At 45.9% G+C, this 26,739-nt stretch overlaps 1 protein-coding gene across 2 annotated transcripts; it reads right to left on the bottom strand.

The window, feature by feature from the left end:
• Positions 1-1,867: 1,867 nt before the first annotated feature.
• On the bottom strand, positions 1,868-26,620 carry spock3 (SPARC (osteonectin), cwcv and kazal like domains proteoglycan 3). 2 transcript variants are annotated; one of them, XM_028977202.1, is made up of 12 exons: positions 26,447-26,620; positions 26,233-26,352; positions 16,095-16,103; positions 15,936-15,975; positions 15,326-15,434; positions 10,001-10,109; positions 8,578-8,686; positions 8,124-8,237; positions 7,584-7,799; positions 6,799-6,861; positions 4,857-4,994; positions 1,868-3,225 (listed from the first exon to the last, which is right to left on the bottom strand). In XM_028977202.1, exons 1-12 carry the CDS (start codon positions 26,597-26,599, stop codon positions 3,080-3,082), a joined length of 1,326 nt encoding a protein of 441 aa, XP_028833035.1. In that variant the 5' UTR covers positions 26,600-26,620; the 3' UTR covers positions 1,868-3,079. The 2 variants fall into 2 exon arrangements, with proteins under 2 accessions (XP_028833035.1, XP_028833036.1); XM_028977203.1 differs by lacking the exon at positions 16,095-16,103.
• Positions 26,621-26,739: the final 119 nt, after the last annotated feature.

Here is a 26,739-nt window from a genome sequence, read left to right as displayed (position 1 = left end):
TATTACATAAGGTTATGTGTTATTGCATAGTCCTGCATCTTCAGACCCATAAATGACCTTTGACTGGTAGTGTACATTATAAATGGCCTCTGCATGTTATACGCTGAATTACGGCAAAAAAATGCTTCTATTCTTCTATTTTGAGAGAGAAAGCCTGAAACAACGCGTCCTGTACACTGGTACAGGTCACAAAGCTAAAGGGCTTGAGTGGATTAGCGAGAGACGCCTCAGATGGACCATATGGCAGGAATTGGGCGACCTCAGGACACGCAGACTCACACCAGCCACCGCTGCATGTTACATAGCATTTGAGTTCTGCTGCATGATGTGGTTTCTTTTTTCCGGTGGAAACGATTTATCTACTCACTGCCAGGGTGGATGCCGCTGATCCACACTGGCAGCACCGGATCACCAGATCTTAGATCTGTTTCGATCTACGCACTCAGGTGTATCCACACACACACACACACACACACACACTGTAACAATCACTTAAGGGATTTAGAATATAAAAAAATTCACCAAACTTTCTAGGTAAAACAATCATAAACATTTGAATGTCACTGGAATATATAGTTCAGCTCACTTACGCTGCTTGTGTGTGAGAAAGAAATGTGTCCGAGTTTCTCATACACACACTCACACACCACTTTCTTCCTGCTGTAATGACTCTGCGATAAGGGCACTTTTGTATGATGCTTTCATCACACTCGAAGCTCGGCTGCTATCAACAGGAAGCTGAACTGACTCGGTTAGTAACAAGTACCACAACACACACACACACACACACAGAGAGAGAGACAGAGGGGTTTTATGGCGTGCTTCTCACTCGCCACGACTTTTCGTGCCAGATTCTTCAGGCGTGAGATTGAGGGCTACTGCTCCCCACCCCCTCCAGTTCCTTCTCTTCACCTCATCCTTTCTGCACAGACTTTGCCATTTTGCTGCCAGTAAGACTTCGCTCTCTGTCTCTTGTAAGCACACGTCGCTGTGGATTAATGGAGTTGTCCTATTACTGAAACAAAGCGGAAGATTTAAAATGACCAGGGTTTGCATTGACAAGGGCAAATTGAAAAGGAGAGGACAGCTCGCTGTCCTTTTCTGACATCTTCAGCCCTCAGAGCATTTGTGTGGCGGCCGTCTAAACCACCTTGTAGTATTGTTGGGTTTAATTTCTCAGGAGTTATTATTCATTTTTAGGAATAAAGTCCCAGGTTCAAACCCCACTTACCACCATTGTGTCCCTTAACAAAAAACTGGACACTGAGTGTCTCCAGGGGGACTGTCCCTGTCACTACAGATAAGGACATCTGCAGGGGTGTGTCTGATAAACGTCAGAAATGTTAATGAACTCTGCGCAACTTTCTAAACATTTTATGTGAAGTTTTTATGTTTCCAGCTGCATTCGCACTGTTCTCTGCTGTATGTTTAAATGTGGCCTCTTGGCTGCCCATGCTAAGATTATGTGGATTAAAGAAGATTTTATTCAGTATGATGTAGTACTGCTGTCCCGAAGTGCTTTTTAGACTCTGTTCACCACATAGTTGCCTTTTCATTTTCAGAAGTCTTTTGTTGTTTATCCACTTGTCACATCAGCCATCTCTCCACCACTGGATCCATTTGTGAGGGAAACAACTTCATCATTTAGAAAGGACCCAGTCAGTAGTAAACGTTCTTTAAACCATAACACGTGGTGTTTTATAAACTGTATAGTACTGTAATCTGCACCGTAGGAAAAGGAAACTGGGTTAAATGATACTGCCGCCATTTGAACCCCTCTACCATGATCATGTAATGCAATAATCTCACCCACCTTGTATGGCTATAGAGTGTGTAAACCATGCATGGAATGTCAGAAAGACAATTGTCACATTTTGGCCAATATTGTTTATTTCTGCAAGTCATACATAGACTGTAAAAAATGTCTTTTTTTTTTTTGTTTAATCTCTAAAAGATGATGATGTTCCTTTGATAATGGAGAAAAGGTACGGTCAGAACAAGACAGAACAGAACAGTGATGTCCTCTGTATACAGTCCTAATTGGTATATACGTTCAAAAAACGAAACATGAACAAACATTCCAAAAATACAAAAATAAACCGACACTTATGGTAGGAAGTCTCAGTGCTAACTGCTACAGTAGAGTCCATTATGGATCATTTGCATAATTCACGTAGGACACAATAATATATGAGAGCCCACTTGCACACGCAGTAGTACGCAGGCAGCCACGCTCGCCCAGAGCTACACGCACCCAGCAGTAAAGCATAAAAACGGTAAAACGGACCCCTCTACAGGACCACAAACTGCAGACCTATTACAAAGTAGCCTAGAGAATACAATTCTTCCTTCCTTCCTTCGCTCCATGAAATCACTCAAAGGCACCCACTCATCTACTCAAGAACACGTGCAGGTTTCAATATGCTATGTCCACAGATGTTCACTTAGACTATTTTTATTATTCCATTGTTCTTGCTCCACATTTCTCTATTTGTTTTGCCGCACATACCATGCCCAATGGCAAAAAGTGAGCAATACTGTGTATATAACACTTCAGAAACAAGATTTCCACAGACATGAAACAAAGCCATAGAAAAATAGTTTTCTCAACATTCGGGATGGTGCGGAGTTGGTGCCCTGGCATGTAGGATGCGTATTAGTCCTCGAATCCAACACTACACACCGTATGTTGGCAACTTAAAAAACGAAAGTTAAAAAGTGCAATATTCTACACAAAGTCACCAACCACGTACAATGAGAAAAAAGGTACACGCCTAACACTATCAGTGTATAGCTCTGCTGTGTTGTGTCAGTGTGTGTGTGTGTGTGTGTATGTGTGTCTGCTGTCAGGACGGGTGAGTTGTTCTCTGAATCGCTTGACAAACATGAGTCCCGTGCATGAAATCTTTTCATCAGCAGAGGTTTCACTTAAACCAGTGTCCATGCTCACCTTTAAAACATCTGAAAGAAATCGGTTTCGTATCAACCTGAACAAATAATACAGAAGAGAAGTGGAGAGAACACTTTATAACTATTTCTGTCTGGGTTGTCGCCTGGCCCCCTCTCCCTCGCTCTCTCTTTATGACAAGTATCCGTCGTCTTCATCGTCCCCCTCATCCTCATCATCTCCAAGTTCCTCCTCATCGTTAAGATAGTCGGCATCCTCACCGTCAGAAACGTGAACATCGCCACTGCCGAAATCACCAGACGATTCCACCACTACACCTGAAAGCGGCAACAGAAGTTCAGTTAGTCAGTGGCGACCAGTTTTATTAGATTCATGTTGGATCACGTGAGCTCATTTCTGTAATGCAACTGACTTGTTTGCTGCCAAGGGCAGAAAACGCTGCCATTATGACACATCGGTCACTTCACACGAGACGGTACGTGGACAGTTGGTGACTCAGACAGGAAATGATTCATAGATGATACGCTTGGATTAAATCGCTACAATCAATTTCAAATCACTGTCATAATCGATCAGTCCTACATCTTGGTTTGAGAGGCCGCTTCGGTGAATTGTGTCTGTTGGTCGCCCGTTACCATTCAGCAAAATTCAACTTTGACTTCGGTGTCTGTAAAAGCCCACGGGATTTCAGAGACATTCATTGGAGATGGAGACAGATGACTCGGTTCAAAAGAAAGGCTATAACATACATGTCACCGTATCAATTAACATCGCAGTGATGTATCTTCAAAGGATCTGGCACCTGAGAATTCTTCTGCCACATCCTGCAACTGTGCATATATTTTCCATCTTCTAGGTCTGCCCTCTGACCCCTGCTCCTCTCCTGAGCTTTCATGTGGACGTAGCTTCAAAGCCCCTGCGTCCCACCTCGCCTGGATGCACTTCTAGATACGCTGCTGCGCTTCAGCTGAAAGGCCGGTGTATCAGAGTCTTTTCTGTTTGTTGGGTTCTTCCCGGGAGCCGTCAGCTCACTGATGAAACCACAGGAGGTTCACCAGAGGACCACAGGTCTGAGCATGTGAGCCTTTGGCCATGGTTGTCATGCGTTTTCTATTCTCAGGTCGTGTTGGGTTGGAATGAGTCAGTCCCACTTCCCAGTAGAAGGATAGTAGGTGTGTGGCTGTTGCCAAACCCCTCAGAACTGGCTGAATATTGCCTGTTCCAAGTGGGAACTGCAACCAATCAAGGTGTTATTATGGGTTGTTGCACAGAAAGGACAGGCTGGACCCTGTCCCAATCACAAATTTAGCTTTATGGAGGAAGCCAGGACATCATTTGAGCTTCTGATCGTGATAACTCCATGCTCCACACCGCACTCCATGAAATTCCCCAGACTGATGGAAGATGAAAGCCATTTTTCAGTGCTACCGCAGAGCTCCAATCATGACACCAGGGTGATGAACAGAGCGCCACCATGAATTATTTATCACACCGTGCTGCCAGGTGGTGCTGCTGACCTGTATTGTGACCCAGAAATGGAAATCCAAGAATCAAGCTTCTACCAGCTTGGTTATGCCCCGTGGGACCTGGAAGACGTCGGAAACGGCCCGTACATGGGATCTTGTGCAGCACCCAGCCACATGCACTGGAAATTTGTAGGGAATCCACATGCACGTACCTCTTTTCCACCATTAAACATACATGTTACAAACTGTATCTATATTCCTGCTTTCTGAAAGAATCACTAACATTGTTGCTCTTTTGGTCATAACATCAAAAGATCCTTCCACATTCAGGAGACTACAAAACGTCTAAACATATTGTGTGGATTGTGAAAAGAAACAAGTCTTCATTGGAAATGTTGTAAAAAAAAAAAGTTGTGGAAAGAAACTACTTTTGATAAAAAACCTCTGGATTTGAGAACACATTTGACATGACATGCACTTACCACAGTTGGCTGCTCCGTGAGTGCGGGAGCCTGCCAGTTCATTTCCATAGCGATCCACACACCAGCACTGCCCACTGCTGCCGTGACACTGCTGACTATTATAGAAGCCGTCATCATCGCACGCCGGCACGTACTGACCTACACACACAATTCAGCATCAATCAGAAGTGCAAGCATCAAGGAAGAGGCTCACGATAATTGGGATTCATGATTCTGATGATTCTGAATTCCGATTCCTTTTGCTTAGACGATAGACCACAAGATAGAAGAGCTATCTTTTATTCATATCTAATATTAAAGGACAGTTTTCTGTATGATTTTGACTCTGGGACCACTTTGAGACCATTTTGCATGTCCAGTATTTCTTCAACAAATCTCACCAAACAAGGAACAAGTTTGACAACCATCATCCATTTGTCCTAATGCAACCGGTTTTGACCATTGAACCCTCTTTTCCTTCAATCCTTGAAGTGTTTTAATTATAATATTTAATAGTGGTCATAAACCAGTTAAGTAAGTGGTTTGGAATTACTGTTTACACAGAGCATGTCATGTTTTACACAGACATAACCTCAGCAATTCGGAATTTGGTGATCACATTAAATCCCACAAAGACAGCAATTTAGTCCTATTGCATAATTTTCACAAATTATTATTATCCAAAAATCCTTCATGTAAAGTCCCAACTCTTCACCTGAAAACACTGCTGTCACCTTCGCATCGTTAAAATCAACAATGGACAGCACGAAGAAGAGAGACAAGCCCCATTTACAGTGACCAGACCTCAATTTTTCCCCAGACACCTAAAAAAAAAAAAAAAGAGTCTGGCCGGGGTTTAAGAATTGTCCGGGTTTGTGAGCCGCTTTAACATTTGTCACATCATGGCCATCTCTCATAAAATAGTTACTAACAAGGTATGCGTTTCACGTGATACACCTGTCTGCCCATCAAGTTCGTCTCTCACTCATTTTGTGTCTTACTAGGCCTACGTAGGCCGCAAATGTTGAGAAAAATCTGTCATTTTGATTGGAAAAACCACACCAAAATATTGTGAAATCCTGGGGGGGCCTGATAAAATATCCAACGTTCTTTTTTGGAGGAACGAGACTAGCAGTGCTCCAAATTTCAAAAGCAGTTATTCAGAGGATGTCGGACAGTTCAAACACAAAAGGGTTCGAGTGAGCGAGCGAGAGAAAGCGAGTGACTTGTGCTCTTTTTCACAAGTTACATCCTGAAGGCATGGCTGTCTAACGGCGTTTCACTCAGGAGAGTTTAAAAATATCCTGCTTTTCATTTTACATCTCATCCGTACACTCACCCCCTCTCACACACATGCGTTTCAAATGCGACCTTGTGTTTGAAATCTCTCTTCAGCAGACAGCTTAAAGGAAAGATCCTTTCATGCATCAGTGTGTTTTCATCATCTAAGAGCACATAATCTCCTGCTCTGAAACACAAGCTATAAGCAGTAATAATGCAAGACAAGGGAACACAGTAGAGCGGCCAATTCATAGAAACTTTTGTTATCAATGTAAAAGAGAGCTGGTGGCACCAAACTCCGGTTCCAATTAGAGCAGTGGCCATCAATCACCCAAAATAGCTTTGATTTTGACTTCAGAGGCTATTCCTAATTGCAACAAAAGTCATGTGAAAATGAAACCCACAATGCTCTCATTAGCCATGAACTACGCAAATACAAGAAAACATGATAATTCATTTATAATTTACTGCTCTTCACTTCAAAAATATGGAGACTTAAGTAAAAAAATAATGAACTAGAAAGATTACACAATGCATTGGGCTGCATATCAGTAATAACACATTTATAAACGAGTAGTTACAATGTTACAACAGACATTAGGAATAATGAATGAAAGGCTGATTATTTTGAATATGTGTGTTTGTGTGTGTGTGTGTGTGTGTGTGTGTGTGTGAGACTCACCCAGCAGTCTCTTCCCTGCTTCTTTGTTCTTGATGTTGTTCAGCTCTGTGTGACATGGAGACTCTGAAACAAAGAGGAAGACAAACTGGAGTGAGAGATGGGGACATGTGATAAATGCCATTAACACACACAATTACATCCATAAAGCTGACAATTAAAAAGTAATAATAATGTTTAAAAAAATAAACCTTCAGCCAAGTATTGACTGTAAATTTGTACATTTCTGTATTGTGAATCCTCTTTTGATTAGACACTGATCATAGGTAATCAAATAACAATTAGCCATAATCAGTTTATTTAAATTTTAAAATACAGCATATAGTTTACATTCATACCATGAAATTAAATTAACAAATTAATAATTTAAACTTTTCTTGAATCACCAGTAGAAACAAGAGACAGGATGCATGTGACAGCATGTTTCTTGGTGCCAGTCCCAAGTGCGGGTAAATTGGGGGTTGTGTCAGGATAGGCATCTGGCGTAAAACTTTTGCCATGGCAATTGTAGCCTATGAACCAGAAGACCCAGGTTCAAACCCCACTTACTACCTTTGTGTCCCTGAACCATATCTCCAGCGGGACTGTCCCTGTAACTACTGATTGAAAGTCACACTGGATAAGGGCGTCTGGTAAATGCTATAAATGTAAATTGTGAGGACAGCCAGACCTGGCGGATCCGCTGTTGCGACCCCTAATGGGAGCAGCCGAAGGAAGGAAAGGGAGTACCCAGTATTGTGTGAGTTGGTGGAGGTGTTAAAATCCTGTGAATGTGTGTGTGGACACACCCTTCTGCCTCTGGAAGCAAAAGCACCACTCCCTCTCAGAGATGCGTTTGTCGCCGGAGGTGTCACATGACCTGAAGAACACAGTGGTGCAGCGGTCATTCTTATCCTGCGCCAGAGAGGCCAGCTCTGATTGGTCCAAGGAGAGGTCAAAGTTCGTGTCCAGTCTGGTGAACATCCAGCCAAGTGAGTCTTTACAGAGAGGAGCTGAGCTCATCCCTGGAAAAGAGAGAGGGAGACAAATCATAATTAAAAGAGGGACAAAAAACAGGCTTAAATGGGTGCTTTTGTTCCTCTGCTAATTGAGTGGGTCCTGAACACACACACACACACACACACACACTGTCTCTCCTGCACACAATTCTTTCAAAGAAAATAGCTGTGCCTCTAGACCTCTGATTCATTAAAACTTCTTCAAAAGCACTTCTTCATTCCCAGTAGCTCTGATGAATGTTATTGTATTAAATTTGAATCTACTGCATGTATGCCAGCAGGAGTGTGTGTGTGTGTGTGTGTGTGTGTGTGTTGTAGGGTGGTACTCACGGCTCCTCTCGCCGCGCTGAAACGGCACTTTCTTGTGGCTTCCGTTTTCATGGAGAACTTTAAACCAGTCTCGCAGTCTGCTCACTACCTCCGTCAACTCAGCGTTACTGCAGCCTACACACACACACACACACACACATATAGCTACACTGTGAGAATGATGATAACTTCAACACGCCTCACTCCATTTTCTGACCTGCTGGAAGGTTTTAATAGGTTTCTTTGGGATTTAGTAACAATCTGGGGCAGCGCGTAGCAGGCAATAAAAAGACAAATTAATTAAGTGACAGGCGGAGTGGCATCTGATTTGTGAAATAATTGTGTTTTCAGGGCTGTGAACCACTGTGACCGTGTTTAAATGAGAGCGTGTGTAATAAGGCTAACCGGCAGTATGTTCCTGTGTGAATGAGTGGACTGTGAAATCTGTGTGTGAAGTGTGGTGCTGTGTTCGTACCTTTCTTCTCCACTCTGCTGTGTGAGATGACGGAGGGGCAAGGGCACTGGCCCACACACTTCACAGCTATCTGCTTCTCAGAAATGCAGGCCTGATACTCCAGTTTGCACTAGACACACACACACACACACACACAGTATTATCATAAATATGTAACAACATATGCATGCACACATGAGTTCATGACCCAGCCACCCTGTCCCACTTAACCAATCATCTTAGTAAGCAGTGGGCAGCCATAGGCGCCCGGGGAGCAGAGTGTGGGGGCAGGACCTTGCTCAAGGGGATCTCAGTGGCACCTTGGCCGTTTGAACCCACAACCTTCCGATTACGGGTCCGCTTCCCATCACTGCCCCAGGTACTGCCTGCAGAGCTGTTCCCAATCACTTCCTCATTGGATTAGGATCTAATCTAACTGAGTGTGATGAAGTATTTAGAATCAGTTTACTTGCGTTAAAGTAGAGATACCCAAGGTAAAAATTACTCCAGTAAAATAAAATTCCTCCCTGTAAATCTTCACTTGAGTAAAAGTATTAGCCTTCGAAAGTTCTCGCAATGGCTGGAAATGGCGAGGAAGGAGGACACATACTCACAACGTAATGAGACAGGGGATTTATTACATTAACAAACCACGACCCAACGCCGAACAGAAACGAACAGAGCAGCTTTATACCGGCAAAAGGGGTGAAAACATAACATATTAACTTAATAACATAAAAACTCCCCTTCCGGACTGGATCCTGACAAAAGTACTTCAGCATCCCAAAAAAAAAAACAACTGCAATTTATTTTATGGCTCTTATGCCATAAAATATTATAAGACTCTTGCTTAATCAACTCATTTTAGCTAAACAGACTGTAATGTCTCCTTGCACAACACAATGTTTTAACAGAATGCCAATAATTAGTCTGATAACCATTCAAATGATCATAAGCACAGAATTTGCCTTAGGTGAAACGCCATGATCAGGTTTGAGGACAGGAATAGTTTCGATATAAAATGTGTTTGTAGCTTGGATACCTTTTCTAACTCGAATCACACTTGAACTAATCACATGGTTAATGAAGAAATAATGATACAGCTGTTTTACACACATATTTGATATTTTAGACATCCTACATTAATGGTAATGTTTTCAGCATTAGCAGTAGTTAATGTTTTTGATAAAACAATTAAAGCAGACTTAAAAATCTGAACGAGGAAGTGAACACATTTTTTAGCACGGACCTTTACAATGAGCTGTTTCTTTTTTTAGCGGTCACTATATTAAATGTTTTTTTTCCCAAAGCTACCCAGCAAGATATTTCGTTTTTGCAGCCTGTGTAGAATTATTATTAATTCTGCACAGTTACCACTTATTCGTCCAACTGTATGAATGTTATATGACGAACATTTAAATTGATATGTGTGCTTTTGTGTTACCTTGGAAGAGTATGAGTGTCCATCTGTTCCACATACTGGGGAAGGGTGGACAACTGGGCATCTCTTACACTTGCTTGAGGGAGTCTGAGCCAGACTGATGTCCTTAAAACTGGGAACACACACACACACACACACACACACACACACACACACACACACACACACACACACACACACACACAGTATAAGGGGAACAGGCAATACAATCACTCACTTGCAAGAAGTCCCAGTTTTATCACTCTGCCCATCTTCATGTGACTTTCCTCACAACAATACATGAAAGAAAACTGGTGTGTCTGTGTGATTATGTGTGTTTTTCAAGAACAGACTCTTCTCTGCCACACCAAACACTCATTTTAGTTCAATCCGGTTTATGTTTGCATGGCAACAATCACCATTAGCTACTGTTGCTCGGGAGGAGTGTCCAGAAAAATTAGGCCAACGGGCTGCCTCCTTCTCTCATTGTCCCGCTCACGTACACACACAGCAACACACAGTAACTCATTCTCAGGTCTGGATGGCTCTCTGTAATTACTGCTAAAATGGGCCACACTGGTCAACCTCTTAAACTGCACCCTGTCTATTCTATTCTAGAGTAGGGCTGTAACAAGGGTCACAATTAGGGCTGCGACGTCAAAATTGTCGACAAAAGAAGCGACAAGTAAAATACTCGCCGACGGATTTCTTGTTGAATATAGATGTATTTTCAAATTTGCAAGCAGGTACGTGCAGCAACTGGGGAGAAAATCCACAAATTTATTCTCCAAATCATGCATTTCTCTACACCTCTCCAAGCTGCCATTTAAACATGTTTACAATATCAAAATCAATTTTTTTTTTGGTTTCTTTAAATCATATGTGGAGCATCTAACACTCCATCAAATGGACAGCTGCCTTTTCCTGGACAGCTGTCTGCTGCTTTTATTTTATTTATGAGTAAATGTACATGAACTGTGATTGAAATAGCCTTCTTTTCTAACTTGTTACACTGTTTTACTGCTGCTTACTGCTTACAGAAAAAGTTTTTTTTTTATTCTATTCTCTATACATTATTTTTTTTTTTTATTGTTTGGAAAATTGACAGTTTTATTTCGAATATCAGCAGCAAACTTTATTTAAAATTAGCCACGTAATTTAAAAAACCTCATGCTAAATGTAAAAGGGGGTAGCTAAATAGAATGAATTTATAGTCCAACGAGTCAACTATTCGAGAATACGAGATGACTGTGCGATAATGATTATCGTCATGCGAAACCAAATTTCATATTTAAACATTAAACAGCTGGAGTAGTGATGGTACTGTAACGCCGTGGTAATGCATGTTCCTGGTATTTAAGAATGACTGTGTGTCAGGATTGCCTGCAGCTGGGCTCCACACCGGAATGCAATCCTGACGCCCCATAAATGCCGGAAGTTTTCGCCCGTTCGGGGTCGCTGGCATTTTCGTGAACTTCAGTTGGTAACACTGCTTATAATTTGAGTTCTGGCAATCGCCACACGCCTACGGGTTTGTTTATGTTCTTTATTTAAGTTTAAATCGTTTTCGGCCACCGCGCCAGTCTTTATTTGTATTTCTTTGTTGTTTGTTATAATAAAACCCCTTCCCAGAATGTCAAACCTCTGCGCTTCCTTCCCTCGTAAGTCCGTAGTCGTGACAGAATGCCAGCGACCCACCCAAAAGCGCGGAGGTGGAAAACAGAGGAGAAGAAACGCCGCGAAGGACGCAGCCCGGCGCGGCGAACGCGGACGGCAGGGGAGAGACGCGCCGCCCGTTCTGGTGGAGCGTTTTCTCCCCGAGAAGCCGTGGTACGCGGCGCCGCGTGATGACGTCACCCCCGGGAAACTCCGCGAAACCCGGAAGCGACAACGTCGGCGGGTGAGTGGGCGGAGCGAGGACGTTGGCGTCGGCAGCAGCGAGGAAGTGACGTGGGCAGCGAGCGCAGAAGATGCGACCCCCACGATCTTCGGCATGTCGAGCCAAGAACTCTGCGCTCTGCTGGCAAGGCTCCCCGTGGACTGGGACGACACGGACGACGAGAGCACGGGAGACGAGAGTTGGGCACCGCCCATCGCACCAGTCTGCGATCGTCGCAAGGTCCGTGGGGACCCACGTCACTTCCAGGGGGGTGAGAAGCGGCAACAACAACGACGGCGTTCCTCCAGCGAGGAGGTGGGCAGCCTCCAGCCCGAATGGCCAGAGTACTGCCCATGGGAGCTTATCGCGCCATGGGTCCAGGATGTCCGCAGGGTGGACGACCCTCGGAGTCACCGGTGGGAGGACACGGATGACGAAAGCGATGATGACGTGGATTTTCGGTGGGCGGTCGGTGCCGGGATGGCTCCGCCCAGCGTGCGCGTCCGAGATCATCGCGGCGTCCGTGATGACCCATGTGACTTCCGGGGGTACGAGGTTGACACGGACGACGACCAGGATCGTCACGAGGTCCGTGGAGACCCACGTCCCTCCCAGCAGTGTGAGGAAAGCTGGTGGAAGAGGGCGACGGGATGTCGCCAGCCAGCAACTGCGCTGCCGGGACTGCCTCGCAGGGAATCCTCCATTCCTGCTCCAGTCGCCGACCCGCCTTCCCTCTGCCCGGACGTTCCCCAGCGAAAAGGCAGCGCAGCACCAGCGTCCACACCTGCTGGAGAAGACGTCCACCCCCCTCCACACCACACACCTACCACCATCTCCAGCAACGTGCCCAGCCCCATGTGGGACAGCCCAATTGTCCCGGGACCCTTCAGTGGGGCAGCAGACACTGATAAGACCACCACCATCCTCTCGTGTCTGCTTGGGTCAGCATGGGGCTGGAGCACAGCCCTCTGGCAACAGGGAGAGACAGACAGCAGTTTTCGGGACTTCCAGCAGAGACTGAGGGCGGAGTTTGATCGGCCAGAGCCTGAGCCAGGGATCGAACTCTGCCCCTCCACCACGTCCAGCGCCAGTCAGGATCCGGGGCAAGAAGACCAAGCACTGGCGGGCGACGAGAAGGTCGCCCCTCCCGAGATCCTGGCTGTGCCCCCTGAGGAGGTCCTGGAGAGCCCAGAGAGGGAGCCAGACGACCCTCTCTTCTGTCTGTCTCTGTCTGTGTGTGTCTGTGTGACATATGTGTCCGTATGTCGCCCCCACTTCCCCTCTTTGTGTCCACCAGATGGCGACCCAGCCGCGGAGCCGAACCCCAGGGAGGAGGTTCCTGACCCGAATGTGCTGGTCCAAGGCGAGGTGGACAAGCCCCAAGGTACCCCTAAGTCCAGCCGGGGGGGGTGCTCCCCCAAAGAATTTTTTGGGGGGGTGCAGTTCGGGTTGGGGACTCCTCCTGAGGGGAGGGGAGGTGGGGAAGCGATGGAGCTGGGTCCTCCGGTAGCCAGTGAGGAGGGCGGGCCAGGCATGGGCCTGCGTCTGCCTCCAGAGGGGTGGAGCGCCATAGAGCCCCCGGGTAGGCATGAGGACCCAGCTGGGACAGGCAGGAAGAGGGCCTGCTTGTCCCAACGGACGCAGAAGGGGCTAGCCGGATGGTCTGGCAATGCCCCCCCCTTGGCACCAGGGCCGTGCAGCGAGAGGGGCTGCATAGTCCCAGAAGGCACCAGCCTGGGGTGCCTGGAACAGTCGCCGGAGGCTCTGGGACAATCTCCCTGCGCGGTGCAGGGGGTGACACAAGAAGTGTCAGAGGGGACGTGTGGAGACAGGGCCCACATGTACCCAGATGGATCGGCCCTGATTATTGTGTGCAGGTACGGGAGTCCGGGGCCGCCATGCGGGACCACGCCGGGGAGCCAGGCCGAGGGTCCGGGGCCGCCATGCGGGACCACGCCGGGGAGCCAGGCCGAGGGTCCGGGGCCGCCATGCGGGACCACGCCGGGGAGCCAGGCCGAGGTTCCGGGGCCGCCATGCGGGACCACGCCGGGGAGCCAGGCCGAGGGTCCGGGGCCCGCCAAGCGGGACCACGCCGGGGAGCCAGGCCGAGGGTCCGGGGCCGCCAAGCGGGCCCCACGCCGGGGAGCCAGGCCGAGGGTCCGGGGCCGCCAAGCGGGACCACGCCGGGGAGCCAGGCCGAGGGTCCGGGGCCGCCACGCCTGACCCCCGCCGGGGAGCCAGCTCGAGGGACCGGGGCCGCCACGCCTGACCCCGCCGGGGAGCCAGCCCGAGGGACCGGGGCCGCCACGCCTGACCCCCGCCGGGGAGCCAGCCCGAGGGACCGGGGCCGCCACGCCTGACCCCGCCGGGGAGCCAGCCCGAGGGGACCGGGGCCGCCACGCCTGACCCCGCCGGGGAGCCAGCCCGAGGGACCGGGGCCGCCACGCCTGACCCCGCCGGGGAGCCAGCCCGAGGGACCGGGGCCGCCACGCCTGACCCCGCCGGGGAGCCAGCCCGAGGGACCGGGGCCGCCACGCCTGACCACGCCGGGGAGCCAGCCCGAGGGACCGGGTCCTCCAAGGGGAGGATACAGCAGGGCAGGAGCCCTGTGGTTGCCGCCGTCCGCCCCGCCGCCTCCACTGATGGTACTGTTGGGGCTCCGAGGACGTAGCCCTTGGAGGGGGGGCTCTGTCAGGATTGCCTGCAGCTGGGCTCCACACCGGAACCCAATCCTGACGCCCCATAAATGCCGGAAGTTTCCGCCCGTTCGGGGTCGCTGGCATTTTCGTGAACTCAGACATGAACTTGACCTGGTTTTGTGTCATATGTGTTTTTGAGTTCTGGCAATCGCCAAACGCCTACGGGTTAGTTTATGTTCTTCATTTAAGTTAAATTGTTTTCGGCCACCGCGCCATTGTTTATTTGTATTTCTTTGTTTATTTGTTAATAAAACCCCGTTCCCAGCATGTCAGACCTCTGCGCTTCCTTCCCCCGTAAGTCCGTAGTCGTGACACTGTGTAACTGAAACGACCCAGGCATCAGCAGAAAGAAAGTAGCCTGATGGATTCGAATCCTGTCCCTTTAAGACCCAGCCAGCACCCAGATCCATCATCCTGCTACCTGAGAGACTTTCAGCTCTTGTCTCTGCCAGGACTGCTGGTTTGGGAGCCGTATGGCTGCTCCAGTGTCATACGTGGCCACCGCAGCCACTGCCTGAGATGCATGCGTGTCATAGTGGAAACGGTGCAGTAAAAGGTACACAGGGGACAGAGTAAACATGTCCAAAGCTGATCATCGTAATGGTCCTGATTTTTCTGAACCATCACTAATCACGATTGTATTATCAAGTGTGTGTGTGTGTGTGTGTGCGTGTGATTACTGGAGGAAACACCCGGAGGAATCCCACACGGACTGGGAGAACATTAGAGATGGGGGATTCCCATTCCTGCAGGCACCCAAGAGACTCTCACCTCACGCGCCTCTGGCTCATACAGGATGGCGTGCGGGAATCTTCCGCAACGCACACTTTGTGTCGGCCACATTTGATTTTTTGGCAGGGATCTTTGGCAGGATCCAGGGCTGGAATTGAGAATCACCACAGAAGAAGAAGAAGGGAGGGAGAGGTTGATCAGAGGCATATCTGACTTCTATTTCTTGCACTCATCTACTTTAAGGTTGTTCCTGAAAACGCAGTTTTCCAAGAAGAGATATCACAAATTTCATTAGAGCACACACACACACACACACACACACACTCTAGAGCAAAGCTCATGTCCGTACTTAGACTGACCTCTGCCTTTAAGACTCTTAGGCAAATCCCAGATAATCCGGTCCCAGCTCCTCAATGCTATAAAATTCTATTGTTCCTGAGTGTTGTGTGTGTGTGTGTGTGTGGCTATGAGTGGAAGCTAGTCTCCTGTGCATGTGGACGCACGGGTTTCTTCGTATAGGTGTGTTGTTTCTTGTTTATTTTTGGGAAGTTTCTGTGATTTTGAGAATGTTGTGTCCTCCTGTCAGTCCTCTTTCTCTCTCTCTCTCTCTCTCTCTCTCACACACACACACACACACACACACACAAACCTTCATCAAATGGTTTCCCTGGATTCCAGGTTCCAGGCTCCTAATTCAAAGAGAACATTAAATGTTTAGAACATGACACATTAATTTGCCATTAAATTCTAATGACATTTCTTGATTAAATAATAAATCTATTTCAGCATATTATCATATTATACAAACCTCAACTTCCTATGGTTAAAGGTAGCATAAAAGAGAAAGAAGACAGAATGTTAGAAATAAACAACCAAAACAAGGTCTGTCGAACGGTTTAAACAATTAATAATGATTATTTAAAAGGTTTGTTTTCGGCGTAATTAATGCTCTGAATTTCTTGTGTCCGTTAGTCCTGTTGAAATACGGAACAAAATATGTAGATGACAGTAGATGCAGATCATTCTTTTCAAGATTTAAGAGCTTTTTACATTCAGCCCAATCACAAGCACATACAAAATATGGCATCTGGACCCAATGGTGCAAACATTTACAACATAAGATGAGCATAAGACGTTTAAACCAGTAGAAAACGAGTCTGGACTAAATCTGCCGGAAAGGTACAGACTTGAGGGATCAGAATTATTGTCCAGACCAAAGGTAATGAAATCTTAGTGGTGGATAGAAGTTTGTGGATAGTTTTTACTTTTATTCTTTATTCTTCTCATTTTTCGCTCCTCTACCAATGCGGTCCTTCCATTTTAACATTTAAAAATGAAACCTTTTACCCATTAGATCAAAACTATGATGCATGCGGCATCGGAAGGGTACGACGGATACAAAGTACATAAATGCACCAATCAAATTACAGCGCACGGCTATTGACCTGAAATAATCCAGTTTGCCAGAACATCCATAACAGCCTTATCCAGAACAGCCTTATTTGAGAGACTTTCTCGACGTTGTAGAAAAAAGAAGGACTCTTTCATTTTCAAATGTCTTTTGTGCCTGCCTCAGTCCCATATGATTTCGTCGGAAACAGGTAGAGGTACGATTTAATTTCTGATGGCTAGTCGTTTCAGTGTATTTTATAATATGGTATGTTTTTATTGTTGACTTATATATATTATAGTGTTTAATGCAACTGTTACCTACAAAACGGATTGCGTTCATCAAGGCAACTGAAGCACTGCATTATGGGATTTGTAGTTTGTGTGTTATCAGTGGCCTGCAGGTCGTGAATTTGACACCTATGTGTTACATTGTGCACTGATTGGCTGCAAAGGCACGTGAGACGACTGCACATAAAGAGCCAAATATATCTGCGCAGCCAGATGAAAGCAAAGATCTGTACTCTGTCCGGCTAACGAAATAAGGGGTAATAATGAGGGGTAAAATTAGGGTACATTATTGAATTTTTGAAATTATTGATTGGACAGATGGTAAAATTATTGTACAAATACGATAATTACCATACGTCTGGTAACACTGTATATTTTGCAGAGATAAACATGATAAAAGTGCTAACAATAAAAGTGATAAAAAGCGCTAAAAGTGATAAATGGGAATTTAACTTTTCATGCTGGAATCAAATCTATTATCATGCGTAGTATGATGCAATTGGATTGGAGTTGTGTTTGTACCAGCTCCACCAAACCAAACATGCAGACAGATTATCAGTTAGTTTAAAAACTGTCCGTATCATGGCATATTTTTAATTTCGCTGAGCGAAATGCACAGATTCTGGAGCTTCAGTGAGGCGCGTATTTTATTTGCTGCATTAACAGGTCAAAGTAGATTTAGCTAACTGTATTTCCAGTCTTTTTAAATGCATAGACCACATATATCATCTAATGCATTTTGCTTATATTATACAATTCAATCCGTTATACAATAAAATGATTCCCCCAAAACAATTATATTGTGATATACATTAGTAGGTGAAAAAAAAATGTTCATAAGTCTGTTTAAAGATTGGCTCAATATCAGAACTAGCATTCAGTCCTACAATTTTCAAAGATTCAGCCTCCGAAAACTTAGTCCGTGCCAAAAAATATAAACCCAACTCTCCTCCTTGACTCACATCACCAACTTTTCCCGCTCATGTAGATTCCTTCTCTACAATATCAGACATATCCGATGGGACAGTGGTGGTGCCACTGAGCAAAACACCGTCACCACACACTGCTCCCTGGGTGCCTTTCATGGCTGCCCACTGCTCACTAAGGGTGATGGGACACATTTCGTTGTGTCATTATCCGGCCTTTTCAACCTTCCCAAATTCTCCCACACCGCCCCTCTGCTACGTTCCCTCCACTGGATCCCAGTAGCTTCACAAATCAGATTCAAAATATCGATGCTGGCCTACAAAGCCAAACATGGAGTAGCACCATCCTACCTCACAGCCCTTATTACACCTCGCACTGCACCTCGTATACTCCGAGCCTCCAGTACTGCTCGCCTGGTCCCCCCATCTCTGAAGGTAAAAGGAAGACGTTCATCTAGACTCTTCTCTATCTTGGACCCTGGGTGGTGGAATGAACTTCCCCCCGAGGTCAGAACAGCTCAGTCTCTGAGTATTTTCAAACGCCAGTTTAGGACCTTCCTCTTAACAGAATGCTTAGGCTAACTTGTAACTTTCTTATAGTCTGGCTTATGCAAGAAAAAATAAGTGAATAAAAAGATTGTATTCATAGTTAGAGTCCTAGTGAACCAGAACTGATTCCTTCATTAATGGTAACATGAAAGCAAGTTGTAAGTCGCTCTGGATAAGGACGTCTGCCAAATGCCTTAAATGTAAAATGTAACCAACCAACCAACCAACCAATACATCAAAGTTATTAAAAAAGGCAAAAAGGGCACATGTGACTATTGTTCACTATGTATGCTGTCACCCATGTCTTTTAACAAGTTGTGTGTTTAAAAATAATTAAAAATACACAACAAAAAAAAACACACAACTAAACTAAAAACTTCATTCTTTTCTGTTCTTGCTCTCATGTAAGGCATGTGGTGGTTAGCGACATGGCTTCATGCCTCCGAGGTTGTGAGTTTTAATCCCAGCTTGGAGTCTGCGTGTTTGGAGTTTGCATGTTCTCCCTGTGTTGGCGCAGGTTTCCACCTTGTTCTCCGGGTTCCTCCCGCCATCCACCATTCCCTGTGCTGGGCTGGTAGCCGTGACCCTGAGTAACAACACTAAGCGGTTAAGGATAGTGAGTGAGTGAGTGCTCTCCTGTAATGTCGGCAAAATGTCCCTTATGCCCATATGATTCTCACCCCTTGAAATGTAATAATTTCACTGTGCAATGTCAAAAAGTGCAAATTAATTTATCACTAAAATAACCTTTAAAAAAAAAAAATGGAAGGAGGGTAGCGGTGACCTGGAGGGTAGCCTGTATGTCGTTTTCTATAAGCAGTAACATCTCTGCATTCACTCCTCCGCCCCTTGTCTGTTCTCATCCATGCCGCTGCTTCTGGCTAAACCCTGGTAACGTGTGTTGACCGTGAGCTAGGCCCAAATCAGGCCAGCAGTAGTGGACAGCGCACAGAGCTCACACATGCGAACCATCATGAGTGACAGGGTCTGACAAGCAAGCAACGGCCTCCATCCAACGCAGTAACAGCTTTCCTCTTTTCACATCTGTTACACAGTCCACAGCGTTTCATCAAAGGAGTTATGAAACATGTATTCAAGGGAGAAACAAAGAAAAGAGAAAGGAAAAGCCACTTTCCTGCTTATCCCTGAAGGTTTAATACCCTAATCACGTAGACACAAACACGCGGTCTCCGAAATAGCTTTAATGGACGAAATAGCCGAAAGAAATGTGTATGTAGGCCTTTGTGACTCTCAGACCGAAATCTGAATTCAACTGAACAAGACACAAATGCACACACACTATCTTAGTCTAAGCCACAAAGCCACAAATGTAAAATTACCGATAGAATATTACGTTATGGGTTTGGATTTAATAATTTTTTTTTCAACCAGATGAAAGGCATTACATGGCAATAATGAGCTGTGTGCACATACAGCAAGTAAATATGAATCATATACCCTTAAACCGTGAAAACATGACCTTATCTGTCCTCCTACGGAGCAGCTGAAAAAAGAACAGGGCTGCCGAGAAAAATAAATACGTTACTTGCGGCATGATGCCGAATTATTACCCGAATGTGCCATACAGCCTGAAGATCTTCATTACATTTTAATGACATGGAAAAAATGATAGAAACAGAACTGCGTATACATCATGAGTCACACTTCATACCGAACTCAACACCTTGAGCAGCAAGAACACGGTTTGCTGATGTGTCCACAAACACTGGAGGATTTCACAATCTGTTTTTTGCTTTCATATCGTTTTATACCGTGGTCCTCTAATACTGTAATACTGTCAGCCTTGATGCAGAATTACAGCCACTCCTCTAGGACGTGCTGCTTCTGTGTCTGTGGGTTTAAATGCAAATGAGGCGGGACGAGGAGGAGAGCGGCCTGTAGAAGTTGAGCGGGCATTCGCGGAAGTGACGTCATCAACACCACTCACCAACCACAACGCTTGGTGCAAATAGGAAGTCGTGTCTGCGTTTTTCCAGAACGAAACCCACTAACTAACCCATGATGGAACTAAAAAATACATTTGTGCTCATTTTTACATCCAATCACCGAGCAACTGCAATCTTTTTCTTAGGGGAGGGGTAGGACAGCATGACAAAGCATGAGAAACTAGAGGTAACCTTTCCCCATATGACAACATAAGGGGACAAATTCCAGATCCGACCGTCTGAGCTGCCGCTCTCTGAATGGTGAAGCAGGATGACGAAAACACTCTTTCTAGCCGCTGCTGGACTATAGACAGGCTCGGGGAACTTGTAATAATGTTAAATAATCTCAGGGAGACATTTACATGTCATGGGACCTTTAATATCTATTTTGGTGGACATGCACCCTTCCTTCCACCAGTTCCACATGAACTGGGAAGTCGGAATTTGAAATCTTGCCTGGTTCCACCTCCACAACTTTTTTATGTGAAGATTTACAATGTCATTCATGTTTGCGCTATTCTGAGACCAAACAAGTGGCCATTATGTCATAATAGTTGGGTTGAACATTAGGGTTAGGCAGAAATGTAAAAATATTGGAAAATGTATGGCAATTTTTAGAATATTGTTCATATAAAATATATTGATAATGTTTACTAATTAAAATATATGCACAACTCTACAGAATAAAATCACGATGACGTTATACCATGATCCATTATTGCTCTCACCCGTAGCATTTTACCTTCATTCACACACAGAAAACTATTTCTGCTGCACCAGTCAGATGTCTGGACCTATGAAATGTGCTGCTTGCCTTTTGGCGCTGACTGCAGAAACATGATGCCAGGGTAATGGGAATAAAGAGGCTCGTCACATCAATGCCAGCGCTGTATTACCTCAACATGTCAAATTCTGTCATGTTTCCACTCCAGCCAGACTGAGCATGCAGGAAACCCCAAAACCACCATACTGACTGGCCTCATTTGCCATGGAGACCAGAGTGCATAAGCAAAACGACTAAAGATGCTCCAGTATGATGGAGGATTGCTGGTGGTGTATGTAGGTCTTCCTGCTCAGGTCCTGCTGGCTGCAGACAGGCTCAGAAGATGCTACTATGAAAAAGTTTTCTCTGAGAACTTTCGATGGCATGAACCATCAATTATTGTTTTATAAAGACTTCTGGAAGGCCGAACTACCCACTGACCAACGGTCAAGCTCTGCAAGGCAATGACAATTCTGTCTGTTCTGTCAGAATGACTTCTGCTAATGGAACTCAGTTGTGATGTATTTCAAGGATTTGCATAGAAGGAGTGCTGAGAGCATCCTCTCATCATAAAGTCCCCCACACGGCTACTACCACCCTACCAACTCCAAATTTCTGAGCAGCAGTGTGGACACCTGCCCATTTTATTCAGAGAAGACAAATGAAGCCTTTTCTCCTGGGCAATGATTGCAAATGCCACAGCTCTATTGTCCGTGTTGGTAAAATGTGATTAGTGCTGATTATTGGTAGCTATAAATGAATGTGATTAAAAGGTGAGACCTCGCCAAGACAGCAGCTGGCATACATTAGTTGATGGGATTTTCACACTTTGTCCTTTTATTTTGTCCAACAAATGTATGTTGTTCAGCAGGCAAAACACACAGACACACACATACACACACTCAATTGGACATTAATCAATGAATGCACTTTTTCATTAAATGCAGAAATAGCACGTGGGCGTGTGTGCGTGTGTGTGATGATGATGATCGAAGCGCATGGCTGAGTGAACACCTGAGGGCAAACCAAAGAGGATGGAGAGGATATGGAAGCCACGCTTTCATTCTTCCTCTCTGCAGCTCTGTCTCTGACCTCAATTCTCCCACTCATTTTAGAAATTGCTCCTGATGCACGGCAGGGAGCTTCAGGTTTATTGTAAATTCACTTCTCCTCTCATCAGGCTACAGTTACCGTCGCTGACAGGATAATGTGATGTGCAAAGTCAGCACACTTCAGTTAATGCATTCGAAATAGTGCTTTCCATGAAAACCTTTCTTTTTCATTTTTAGGATATTATTCATACTGGTTTAACCCATTGCAGAAATATCTAGATCTCTGTTGCAAACTGAATAAACGCACCTGTAAAATTATGGCGCTGTTTCAAAACCACGACTAGTTTCTGCTTGAATGCTGCTGAAGGAAAATAGGCAGAGCTTCAAATACAATGTGGGAGTCCAGGACCAGGACCAGGACTGAAACACAATGCTTTAGCTGCTTAAATCCTAATTTATGCCAGATTTGTCCAGTATTGATTTATGTCATTATGTCATAAAACATTCATCTGCGGTTTGACTTGATGACGTGGAATACTTTTGCTCTACCAGTCAAATTAAGGTCCAGTTTATGTCCATATACAGTACATCTGGAAAGTAGTCACAGCGGATCACAAATTCCACATTTTATTGTCCTGCAGCCATTTTCCAAAATGGATTAAATACAATTTTTCCCTCAGAATTCTACACACAACACTCCATAATGACAATGTGGAAAAAGTTTACTTGAGGTTTTTTTATTTATTAAAATGTACATAAGTATTCAAAGCTTTTTCCATGAAGCTCAAAAATAGCTTCCCCTGGTCATCCTTGACATGATTCTGCAGCTTAACTGGAGTCCATCTGTGGAATAAACAGTTGATTGGACCTGATTTAGAGAGACACACCTGTATATGTACAGTCCCACAGTTGACAGGTCATATATAGAGCACAAACCAAGCATGAAGTCAAAGGAATTGTCTGTAGACCCTAGGCACAAATCTGGGGAAGGAGACAAAGATTTCTGCTGCTTTGGAGGTCCCAATGAGCACAGTGGCCTCCATCATCCGTAAGTGCTGCTTAAGCATCTGAAGGACTCTCAGACCATGAGAAACAAAATTCTCTGGTAGGATGAGACAAAGATTGAACTCCTTGGTATGAATGACAGGCGTCATCACCAGGCCAATACCATCCCTACAGTGAAGCATGGTGGTGGCAGCATCAGGAATTGGCAGACTAGTCAGGATAGAGGCATCCTGGATGAAAACCTGCTGCAGAGCGCTCTTGAACTCAGGCTGAGGTGACAGTTCATCTTTCAGCAGGACAACAACCCTAAACACACAGCCAAGGAGTGGCTTCAGGACAACTCTGTGAATGTCCTTGAGTGGCCCAGCCAGAGCCCAGACTCAGATCCAATTAAACATCTCTGGAGAGATTTTAAAATGGCTGCACCAACTCTTCCCATAATTATTGCCAAAGGTGCATCGAAGTATTGAGCAAAGGCTGTGAATACTTACGTACATGTGCCTTCTCAGTTTTTTCATTTTTAATAAATTTGCCAAAACCTCAAGTAAATTTTTTTATGTTTTCGTAATGGGGTGTTGTGTGTAGAATTCTAAGGAAAAAAAATGTTGTTGCATTTTGGAATAAGGCTGAAACATGTTTAGGAGAAAAATGGCATAGTAGGCTAAGCCTAAAGGTCTGGTTACACAGAGGAAATAACATGTTTCTAATACATATATTATTGCACATTTGCAAGAAAGATCAAACGTGTGTGTGGGTGCACACGCTGTATTCTCCTGTAGAATTTAGTGAGTAAGTCTTCAACTGCTAAGGCCAAGATCTCTCTATTCTCACAGAGCAGGATGATCAAAGCTCAGATAATGCACAGGGACACACACTCAAACACACACACACACACCCTCAGGGTACACACAAATGCGTCTCACCAACACACACCACTCTATTTACAGCAACACGCAACACACACACACACTCCTCCAATGGCGTTTGTCCTTGATTGGCGGTTAGCAACCATACTCACATCCAGCCGTCCTCAAATTTGCCCTCGGTGCCGTTGCATAACCTCGATTAACACACACTCCAGCGCAGGTAGCAGAGAGCGCGTTGCTTGTGTGTGTGTGTGTGTGTGTGTGTGTGTGTGTGTACTGGAGGCAGATTACTAAGGGCCATTCTTAGCCTCTCTTCTTTAAAATGTTGAATCTCCAACCATGGACTGACATCCACCCGACAAAGCCTGCAGCAACTGCCTGGACCCCACAACACACACATACACACTCACACACACTCACACTAAACTACACTTATAGACTTTTAAATGCCATTCACACACACACACAAGCTCTCTCACACACTGGGCTAATTAAGAAATGTTAAACCTCTAATGTTGTGTGAATCTCTGTGTCGCTCAGCCAAAGATCAAAGGCTTCTGCTGGGCTCAGCGGTTGCTAAGTGATGCTGAGATTCATATGCTTCATGAATATGCACCAAAGGTCTCTGGGTTAAACAGCACCTCATTATCCAGGCATATTTTTAGATTTCCCGAACTTAATGTCTTCTCAAGTGGCCACCGCACTGCCTTTTAACACAGATTATCGGGTCTGGGCCGCGCGTCTGGAGACGCCATGGCAACACACTTCTTCTCCCCTCAGCGTCCGTCGTCGCTTACCATGTTTACCAGCCCCACTTTCATGCAGCGCTCTCATTGGCTGTTCGTCAGACCTTCCAATTTCTCTACACACACACACACACAGAGAGAGAATCTGTGTGTTTACATGTACATCCCTGTACGTGTATTCAAGTACGCTCCTCGTACGTCTGCCACTGGCGGTGCGAGGCTGTGTGTGTGTGTGTGTGTGTGCGTCAGCACGCTTCCTGACGGAGGATGTATAAACATTCGGCTTGACAGCAGTAGCTCGTTTTTCACTGACGGGAAATGTTGCGTGTGTGGTTTTACGCCCTTGTTTTGGTACCGTTATATAAACTCTATTGTTGGCACACGCACACACATTTTTGAACAAAATAATAAAATCCAATTAAAACCATCTTTGTATGTTTGTGTATGTTATGAAACATGAATGTGCTTCAGTGCTGCTTACATGACTCTTTCTTACTGTCACCGATGACGGAAAAACTCGTTCTCAAAGTACCACGTGGGGCACGTCTGCCCATGCGGCATTAAAATAAAACAGGGATGAATCTTTTTGTATACGAGCGCCATTATGTCTGTCGCTCGGAAGATGACCTTAAAGGTCAAAAAACGGGAGCAATCACAGAAAGCGCTCACACGCCATCCTTCCTCGCTCTGGATGGTTTAAAACCTCTACCGTCAACACATCTCATGTACCAGAGCAGCAGAATAAGTGAAGGCACGTTGATAGGGTGGTAGAACATGACCCAGAAGACCACAGAGTCCCAGGTTCAAACCCCACTTACTACCATCGTGTCCCCGAGCAAGACACTTAACCCTGAGTGTCCCTGTAACTACTGATTTTTTCAAAAACGGCCCAATCTGGCAACACTGGGCACAAGACCAGTTTTTTACTAGTAATACCACCACTAGTAATACCCCTAGTACCTAGTACTGCCTAGTACTGTCACCAAAACAGCCCTGATCTGTTGAGGACTGTATCCACTAGACCTCTGAAGGTGTGTTGAGGTTCGCACTGTGACTTTCTGCAGTTTCTCAGCCAGCCATGTGCACCACTGCTCTCCTCCCCCGGACCTCTTATGTCCACTGCAGACCAGGAACACCTCACAACAGCGGCAATTTCTGAGACGTCGGGCCATCAGGACCGGGGGCTTCCAGCGCACCAGCTTCAGGGCAGAAATAATCCATCCCAGGTGCCACTGCGGCCAGATTCACGTCACCTGTCCGAGGTCGTAATGTTACGGCCGATCGGTGCAATTAGAGAGACGCATGTAAAATACGCGCAATTCAGGTGAGACATCAGCTGCAGAACAGGCACGCACACGCACGCACGCACGCACGCACAGACGCAGAGCGGTAAAAGGAAGATGGTGCACGTACGTCTCGAAATTTGTCCCATCTCCCGCCGAGCCATTTGTCATCCAGAAAATTGCCACCGTCGGCGCGAGCAGCCGCTCCGCAGGCCCAGGCGCACAGACACAGCAGGACGGCGCTCAGCATCTGCGGGGACACACGCAGCGGGACCGCGCTCAGCATCTGCGGGGACACGCACAGAGACACGCGCGGCGCGTCGGTCATTTCCGCGGAGCGTCACCTTGGAGAGAGTGGCGGCGTGGCGCGTCGGGACGTCCGTGCGTCGGGGCGCGCGCAGCCGGACTGATCCCGGTTCAGCCGTGAGCGCGCCGCGCGCGAGCCCGCGGAGGCGGACGCGTCGGGGGCGCGCGCGGCGCGGCGCGGCGCGCTCCATTTCGGAGTCGCCCAGAGCCGTCGCGTCTTCCACACACACACACACACACACACACACACACACAACCCAAGCGTCGTGGTATTGAATTATTTCTTTGTATTGACACAGAAATAACGATAAAACACATTTACATGTTGTAG

This window comes from Denticeps clupeoides, chromosome 4, assembly GCF_900700375.1.
Source record: "Denticeps clupeoides chromosome 4, fDenClu1.1, whole genome shotgun sequence".
NCBI classification, from domain to species: Eukaryota; Metazoa; Chordata; class Actinopteri; order Clupeiformes; family Denticipitidae; genus Denticeps; species Denticeps clupeoides.
The sequence above is the reverse complement of the archived record's forward strand: the minus strand, read 5'-3'. Positions and strand labels throughout refer to the sequence as shown.